Raw genomic sequence first — 9,682 nt, forward strand, 5'->3', positions numbered from 1 at the left:
GAACTGAGCGGCCTAAGAGGCCACTGCAGACAGGACCAGCCCGGGTCTAGCCTCCTGTTGCACGGAATACCGACGGTCACGGTCGCACCACGCAAATTGACTTTGTTGTCGGATGCCGCTTGGCAGATTATTCCAGATGCAAACATCTGCTCTGCACGGCCGTTAAGCAGCGAGGGCGAGTTTCCTGCTGCAGCATCCGAGAAGGACCTGCTGGTTTGCGTGCGGGTCTTGGTGCGTGCAGGAGAGAGTGTGTGCGTGTGTGTGTGTGTGTGTGTGTGTGTGTGTGTGTGTGTGCGTGTGTGTGCGTGTGTGTATTTGTGTGTGTCCACGCGCGCGTGAGTGCGTGTTTGTGTGTCGCGATGAGTCTAGTTTCGGGCTTCCCTCACCACCCCGTCATGCACCACCACGACAGCCATCACTACTCCTTGCATGCAGCGGCGGCAAGTCGGTGTCACGAGGATACCGGGGCCCCTCCGTACTTCACAAGCTGGTTGATAAGCCACGCGGATATGTCTCCAACCGAATATAGCCTCGCACCCGGCTACAGCCCAGAGTACCAAGGAAACAGCGGCGGCGGGTCCACCGGCGGCCTGGACCCCCACCATCACCATCACCACCATTACGGACCCGGCGGCTTGGTTCCGGGGGCCGGCGCAATCTCGGTGAACGGAGCCACGGTCGGTATGCACCCCCACCACACGCAACCTCGGCCCGTGAAGCGAAGACCCACAGCCAACCGTAAGGAGAGGCGGCGGACCCAGAGCATCAACTCGGCCTTTGCAGAACTGAGGGAGTGTATCCCCAACGTCCCGGCCGACACCAAGCTGTCCAAGATCAAGACGCTGCGGCTGGCGACCAGCTACATCTCCTACCTGATGGACATCCTGGACAAGGACGGACAGCACGGAGACACGCAGGCTTTTAAGGCCGAGCTGAAGAAAACAGAGGCCCGGGAGGAGCGGCGGAAGAGAGAGGCGGTAAGAGCACGTAAACCGTACAGCCTATGGGGTGCCCGAATGAGGCCACCCTTTGTATTTTTATGAACAGAAGACCATCCTAAATCACTTCATATATAGGCTACCTATCGTTAGCTAAAGCTGAGAAACGCTTCATATTTTCTGGGTTGAACTTTACAATAAAGGAAAGCAGGCCTAAATCACTTCATTGTTACCGGCAATAGGGCTGCCTTGGGCCTGAGATGAAGGGCCTTCCTGCTACATCATGTATTGAGGACTCATTTACAGGCCGGCAATGTCAAATAAAAAGGAGAAGCAACAGCTGAGACTTCACTTTAGTGCAGATATCTTTCCATGTGATGGAGAGATGAACTACCGCCGAGCTTCATTATAGTAGAAACCTTCTCTTCATCCGTTCTTCTGCGTCTCATAAAGGTCCGACAGGAACACAGTAGGCAGACTGAAGCAACACTTATTATGTTCATTGCCATTCACGATATAGGACAAAATGAAAGAGAATACAAATCCATTAAAGAAAGGTCAAGTTGGTTCTAAAATCGGCATGCGTGCTAATTAGATTATATGATATACATATAGATATACATATAGATATACATAGATACATTTTGACATGTTGTATGGAAACGTATGTATTCCAATAAAAACTCATTGCTGTCCGCGGCGTGCACAAATAGTTAAAACATATAAATGACAAGCTTATTGAAATATCATGCTGCTTTGTGAACTACAGGCTGGATGGCAATTGAATATATGTCGGACCGTGAAGGTCGAGGGTCATCATTGCCTTTATTGTTTTTGTTGTTGTTGAAAGGAGAACGATAGGCTGCTGATGAAACTGTCAGACAGTTTTAATTTCGCTTTAATTCTTTCTTCTTCTTTTTTCTTTTTATGATGATCCTTGGGTTATGAATATTTCTGCGTCATGAAAAAAATGACACATAACGTGTAAGCAGCTCGGCGGATCTGATTCGACTAACAAACTACGAATATTTCGCGGATCTTTTTATTTATTAAGGATGAACTGAAGATGGACTATAATAGTCTGATTTTACACGTGGTGCCAAAGCAGCAATACGATCAGATTAAACATGCAGACAACACGGAAATGTAAATGAAGAAACCGTTGTTGTTGTTTTTATTATAACGTGTTTATTTGATAATCATATAGGCGACCTGCATCTGTCATCCATGCTTAGAGACCGTAAACCGTGCAAAGACTTAGACCTCCAAAACCAGCTTAATGTAACAACACTTGCGATGTGTCGTCATCTTTAACTGAGAGAGGTGGCCATAGGAGAGCTATAAACCCAGCACACAAAAAGACAACAAGTAAACAGAAACACAGGCGTTTCCTTTGCGGGAGTTACGCACACAGAATGGAGGGTCATCTCACAGCCCCATTTATTTGGAGGAGGAATTTGAAAAGCTAATGAAGTATATGGGTGACTGCTAAAGAGAGAGTAAACAGTCAAATGTAAGTGTGTTTACCCATTTTTATAATTGACACTTGACTCATTAACCATTGATTCCTAAAGAGATTTGAATAATAAAATAAGTATGCCCGGGCCAAATGATTAAGTCTATATAAGAGTGGAGCCAGACCAGTGGTATCTTCAAACAGCTTGGAGCCAGGAGGGGCCAGGTTCAGCCATGTCGATCCACCAGCATTATGCCCATGCTTTGGTCTTACAGCCTGCTATGTGATCCACATCATATCGGGCCCAGCTCTGCGCGGCCCATATGGCTCCCGCTTGACAAGGTCCCACAGTTGCTAAGGATTTATAGTTTGGCACATGTAAGACATTTAAACCTATTTCGAACACCATAAGGAGGAAGTTTCAAATTGCTATTTTATTTATATTTGAGTTACATATCCTCTTTATGATCAATGGCTAAAGGTAATAATTTACGCTCTCTTTATTCACGACATGCAAACAGAACTAAGCACCATGTCATTGATTTGATATGCTGTGACTCTACCTGTTGTTTTGACACACATTGATCTCATAATAAATGGTTATCCGGAGCTAACATTGAGCTTTAGTCTACAGGGAAACTATATGATAGAGCAGGTCTAGAAGAGAAGCGAAACAAAATAATTATTTCCTGTCTTTGGCCTAGCGTGCTGCCTATAGGAAGTGTGGTGGAATAATTGAAGCCAGAAAGCTATTTTTCTTCACATTTCAAACTGCAATCGCTAAAAGAAGGACGTAGTCCTGTTAATAACTCTGATCAAAACACAGTGGATTCAAATGCAAACTCCTACAACTGAGAAACTACATATACAGATATATCAGAATTCCTTAAGTTTGTTGTTAAGATAAAACATCAGTAACTTAGTGAGTTTCGTCCTCAGTGTAGCTAAAGTAGGCACTCAGTGCATGTTGCTTATGCTCCTCCGTCTGCTCTTATTAATGATGAAGTGGTTAACCCATAAGTGAATTTAAAGTGCATTTAGAGGGACCTCTGAGTTTGCAAATGAGGGCGAACTCGAGGTAATAAACTCAGAGACTCTTACATTGAGCGGTGTTTTCAAGATATATATATATATATATATATATATATATATATATATATATATATACACTGCTGAATGCTTTGTGTTACTATGGCGTTGTTCAATGTAGATGTTGTGCTATTATTTGTGTAAAATTGACTATAAAGAAATAATTTGATCACAGTGCAGCGGCAAACTGATCGCAGTAGAACCATTAGACCCATTATCTGAAAGGATTTATGATAGAAAGATTTAGACTTGTAACATTATAAAATCATCAGATGTTACTTACTGATTTATGGCAGATCTTTTGCATTTTGTTGCAATTCAGAAGAACACACTTTGTATTGCTCGCTCGATGTCATGCTTGGTGGTGTTTAATTGATAAAGAGTACATTATTTAGAGAGCTGTAATTTGGAGTGCTGCTCTCAGCAGCCGAAGACAGTGATGTGTAGCCTGCAAACTAACAGAGCCTGCACTTGGTCTTGACAAGTGACTGGGACTAGAAACTGGTGTCACGTGTCTGTGTGGGCTCACACGGACCTTCAAAAATCCTTCAATTAAGCGTGTGAATAATAGAAGACTGGCAAACCCCCATGGGCTAATATAAACATCACACATAAAAGATCTATGGCTGTTAGCTTGTTGAGTGCAGTTTAAGCTTAAGTGAGCCATTATTTATATACTAAAAGAGCATTGTTTACATGATAATTATTTGTCATAGTGCATGTTATCGAAATGTGTAGTTAAAACTAGTGGTGAGTTATTAAATTAGATGGACATTTTAGATATTGATCAAATAATTAAATGACATGAACAAATGATCTGCTCTTAAGTAGTGCTATAACAATATGTCCTTATTCACCTATATTTTTTGAAGTGTTGTTGTTATTATTGCCCCTTTTCTTTTACTGTTTTAAAATGTGATATAACCTTTATATGTTTGTTCCGAAAAAGAGAACAAGGTCGATGACGCAGCTGTGGTCCGGAGAGGATGATATAAAAGAACATAAAGAGTCGGGATGAACTATGACGTCTCATGCTGTTTGCAGTACATGTTCTGCTGGCAACACTCGCATTTATTGGTCCTCGTGGCTTTATTCACGGACTGGCAGTTTGCCGCAAACTGTCTTATCTTTTATTATCCGCAAGCCCCAAGGTTGAACTGCGAGCTCCCTTTGAATACACTCGTATATGCTCTATAATTTTGTAATATCTATTGTAGAAATTGCAACATATTGACAAATTATAAATACATATACATATAATAGTGACAAAACAGTCAAATTCGTTACGCAACAATAAGTAACAGCAAGAAAATCCTACTTTCTAAAATCGTAAGGAGTAAAGCATTTAAACGTGTCCCGAATGAAAGTAAACGCACCACTTCACAGAGCAACACGTGATTGATGCGTTTACGTGCAGGCAGGAGACTATCGCAGCGGATCTATCCTGTCCGAGCAAGGACCTACTCATAAGCCACTACTTCATTCGGCTTCAGTTTAAATGTCGGCCTCTGGCTCGGGTGGATGCTGGATTACAGTGTTTACGCGTCCCTGTTGCTGCGGGCTATAAGGCGACATGACGCTGTCACATCTGTATGAAAGTCGGGGAGGGGAAAGTCCCAGGACGTCCTGTCGTTCAGAGGGAATTAACGGCACGAATAAGGGTGACTGCATTGAGCATTGTTGGAATGTCACTGTGTCATCAAACGCAACACTCGGTGACGGCACAACGTCCATTTCCCTGGATGCTTCTCCGTGTTGCTCAATATCAGGAAAATAATTAACTATTTCTCATGTCCTACTCGGCATGGTCCTGTTACTGAAGTTAATAATGTCAGCTTTGTTCTTAATCCAAACATCAATGCACTTCAAACAGGAATATTCATAATTATAATTATAACAATGATATATTATTAGTATTATTATGAATGGAAATTCATAATTATAATGATTATACGCGTATACTCCCTGTGAGAATTTAACTCTGGTGTGTTTGTTTATGCGTTATTTGTGGAAAAGAAACTTCTTTTAAAACTGCTTACATCGTGAAATAAAAACATATATTATTACTATTATGCATATACTATAGTAATACATTTTTTATAAGACTATACATAGGAGTATCTGATGGAACTGTAAAAGCTCTAGTTGAACCTGCTCTTTACAACATTAAATCCTTCAATTTATTTCACACGGTTGACAGGAAACAAACAATTATTATGAAAATAACGGTAGGGAATTAAAATGTGAATTAAATCAAGAACTGCGTGGAGCTTGTAAAAACTGGTTATTCTTCCAAAAAAACTTCTGCATCGTAGTGCATCACTAGTCTATGTAAACTGTAAATATTCTGGAGCATCAGCCAAATTGGGGTTGTCCCAAATACAATGGTATTGGACTCCAAACACGCACACATTATGGCGTTATGAGGTGTGACATGAAAAGCACTTCTATGTTTGTGTTATAAAAAAGCGGCACATTTAGAGAACCTAATTTCTAAATTAAATTCAAAAAGTGAAACAATTTCCATTGGTGACAACGCACGTATATAGCTCTAGTTTATATACGATAAAGCCTATGATTTAAACGTGGATCAAAACGCATAATTTAAATTTAAATACCATGTGTCTGCAGGTGGAGATCCCGAAGACAATATCATCATCATCCTCCTCCTCATCGTCATCCTCTTTGTCAGCGAGCGATAAGAAGAGTAAAGGTCGGACAGGTTGGCCTCAACATGTCTGGGCTCTGGAACTCAAACAGTAGCGCCCCCTCCCTCCTGCAGCCGACGCCTCCTCCAGCTCTGTCCTGGAGGAGAGTGATGGACAATAATGACGCGTCTGATGAATGGTGGCAGTCATCGGGATCTCTCTGGACCTCGAGCCTGCACACTGCAGAGCGGTGGACGCTGTGTTGCTTGTAGCTCCGTTCATTCAGCTCTGGCTCCTCATAGAACATCACTTCAGATAAATTACCCCCCACGACCACCACCTTTAATTTAATTGAGAAACATTTATTCAAAAAAATAAATAAACATAATAGTCTATATTGATTCAGTAAATTGACATTCTAGATATAAATGATCATCATTCATCGTCATCAATCATCAATTCCACATAATTCAACCGACTTTCTGAAGCCAGTTCAACTTTTTTTATCTAATTATTTGTTTAAATGCCTATACGGTCGATAAGCTTGGACGAGTGTATTGGCTGAAGGGGATGACGATGTTAAAATGATATCTACACATCATCAATACATGTGAGCGCGTGAATCAATAGGATCACTGTGCACTCGTCTTTGATAAGTCACCTCTCTGGAACGCATGGATGGGATGTCCACCGAGTTAAAGAGTGGTCTTTAAAACCTCGTGTGTTCTAACGGATGTGTGGCCTCTCCGTGTCCACGAAGCAACGCAGCTCCAGACCAGCACGAGACTGTGAACGGCGTGCGAGGGGAAAAGCCTGAATCATTACTCTCTCTCCCCGAAACACCCACCACCACCTCACACACACACGCGCGTGCGGGGTGTTGACGTGCTCTCTGCTTTATTTAACGGAATATATTTATGTGCAATGCGGCCGACAGGAGGACCCAAACAGGTCTACCGATGTCTAACAGCGAACATTTACTGACCTTTGGATATAACGATAAGGTGTATGTGAAGTGCTCTCTCTCTCAGTCTCTCTCTCTCTCTTTCTCTCAGTCTCACTTTCTCTCTCTCTGTCTTTCTCTCTCTCTCTGTCTCTCTCTCAGTCTCACTTTCTCTCTCTCTGTCTTTCTCTCTCTCTCTGTCTCTCTCTCAGTCTCTCTCTCTCTCTCTTTCTCTCAGTCTCACTTTCTCTCTCTCTGTCTTTCTCTCTCTCTCTGTCTCTCTCTCAGTCTCTCTTTCTCTCTCTCTTTCTCTCAGTCTCTCTTTCTCTCTCTTTCTCTCAGTCTCTCTCTCTCTCTCTTTCTCTCAGTCTCTCTTTCTCTCTCTGTCTCTCTCTCTCTCTGTCTTTCTCTCTCTCTCTGTCTTTCTCTCACTCTCTCTCTCTCTCTCTCTCTCTCTCTCTGTCTTTCTCTCTCTCTGTGTGTGTCTCTCTCTCTCTCTCTCTGTCTCTCTCTCTTTCTCTCTCGCTCACTCGCTCTATTCTGTCTTTACAATTTATGGTTGTAAATGTAATGAGTCACAATGTTGATGAAGTGTCCATGTTGTGGTGTGAAAATGTGGTGTGAGTCTAGATAATGCTTTATTTGGGCTGTAATCAGTGTCATGAATTTAATAAACCATCTGGTTACATGGTAACTGATTCAAACTGGGCTGATGTCTTGCTTTCAGTTGGCCAAACATAATTCTTCTGTGCAAATTCATTCAGGGTTGAGAGGGATCCAGAAGTATGGGAATTTTGTGCAATGTGACTTTTATAAGCGTTTCTTCTTGAGAAATCGGACATCAGCCTTAACGTCGTGTTGTGCATGTGAATGTCAGAATGAGTTGTACACTTCTGTAAGTTACAAGTGTACTTGATGTTAACTTGACTCACTCGATTAAAATAACATTTTGTTGATGCAAATGCAGGTCTTAATTGCAAGACAGTCCTGTTTGAATAATATTAAATGTTGAGTAATCCTTTGTCATGCTGAAATCTAACGTTTTTAACTATCTACAGGCATTTTGTTAGTGTTTCAGCCTTTGGTTGCATATTGTGGCAGTGATCATTTTCCGCTCAATAGGCGTGTTGGTCAGAGTATGACCTGTTGCGCTCTGTCTCAGTCTATAGACGCATCCCACAGCTGAAAGAAACAGGTTCACTGTATCGTTTTGCAGGCTACATTCAGTATAATATGCAGAAGTTTGTGTATATTTTGCATTTCAGCCATTGAAGTGTTTTGAAGCAAACAGGGGCACTTCAGGGGCCAATCAGATTTGCGTCATCAGGAAGCAAAGATCACTTTCTGTATCTGCGGACTGTTTGACTTGGTGATGTCTCTCTATTGCTCGTTCATCAAGAAGAATGAGAAGGACAGGATGACATCTTGTTGTTATGCCTCGGGAGAGATGATGTATTTAACAATGTGCAACACACAGATCCAAGTTGATGCATAGTAATATCAATAGTGAATGACATTCAGCAGCTATTGCTCTCATTCTGTAAGCAGTGTATTTGTGTAAATGTTACAGATCACTTTGGACAACGGTTGGATTGGTTGCTGTATTTGCTTCAGGTGAAAAATAAATATGCTAAGTTTATTTAATATTAGCATACTTGAATATACTTGAAGCCCTACTAATCATCAGTATACTTAAATAGTTCTATTTCTGAACAACTTATTTTGTCCTTAATATATTTGGAGTTGTGATTAAATAGTAGTTAAGCACACTTTTAAGTGTATTTAGTGTATTCTTTTGTGCTAAATTGGAACAACTTAAAGTATACGTAGTACAATTTAAGTATATGACTGTGTATGTGCTAATATACATGCCTATAGCTCAATTAAATTATACTTCCCTTTGTGTATTTTACAAATATGTAAACATATTAATATATTTATATTTTGTTAATAATAATAGTGTTATAGTATAATAGTATACCCAAAGTTATACTTTGGGTATACTATTACAACAATATTATTATATTTATATTGTGGTTATAGTATACCAAAGGTTATACTTTTGGCTTAACATTTCTATTACTAAGAAAAGCACACTTTCTTATTACTATGCTATATTACTTTGTACACTACATATGTCCATTAAAATATTATAAATGTATTAACAGTATCCTAAATACTGAATGAACTTTCCAGGTAGTAATCAAAATCACTTTATTGAATTTAAGTTTAAGCTAAAAAAGAACCACAAACAGACTCCATAATATGTCATTTTTGTTGGTTGAACTGCTTGTTTTTACGTTTTAGCCTGATGACCGTTCAATCGTCTGAGGAACTGCTTTGCGGAAATTCATTAATAACATCATCTGTTAAGAGAAGAGACGAGAGATGATGTCACACAGCATATTAATATATTCATACAACATTTTCTTATATTTTGACTACACATGAAATCCTGTTGAACCAATATTATTTTGTGAACAGTAAATCAAGATTAACATTGAGAAACTATAACAATATGACATACCAATATTCCTACGAGTGCAGGTCAAACATATATTTAATCACAGCAGACACAGTCACCTCATTCAAGAATAGACTTAAGACT

General features: G+C 40.4%; 1 protein-coding gene across 2 annotated transcripts; it reads left to right on the forward strand.

Annotated features, from left to right (window-relative positions):
* Positions 1-359: 359 nt before the first annotated feature.
* On the forward strand, positions 360-6,246 carry hand2 (heart and neural crest derivatives expressed 2). 2 transcript variants are annotated; one of them, XM_034540860.1, is made up of 2 exons: positions 360-977; positions 6,115-6,246. In XM_034540860.1, the coding sequence occupies exons 1-2, from the start codon at positions 360-362 to the stop codon at positions 6,244-6,246; spliced, it is 750 nt and encodes a 249-aa protein (XP_034396751.1). The 2 variants fall into 2 exon arrangements, with proteins under 2 accessions (XP_034396751.1, XP_034396761.1); XM_034540870.1 differs by having other exon boundaries at positions 360-974; positions 6,121-6,246.
* The last annotated feature ends 3,436 nt before the right edge of the window (positions 6,247-9,682 follow it).

Source organism: Cyclopterus lumpus, chromosome 1 (assembly GCF_009769545.1).
Source record: "Cyclopterus lumpus isolate fCycLum1 chromosome 1, fCycLum1.pri, whole genome shotgun sequence".
Taxonomy (NCBI): Eukaryota; Metazoa; Chordata; class Actinopteri; order Perciformes; family Cyclopteridae; genus Cyclopterus; species Cyclopterus lumpus.

Bases quoted from the DNA above. Each gene is read 5' to 3' on its own strand.
- hand2 (XM_034540860.1), top strand. From the start codon at position 360: ATGAGTCTAGTTTCGGGCTTCCCTCACCACCCCGTCATGCACCACCAC. The intron at 978-6,114 runs GTAAGAGCACGT...ATGTGTCTGCAG, and splicing joins AGCGGCGGAAGAGAGAGGCG to GTGGAGATCCCGAAGACAAT.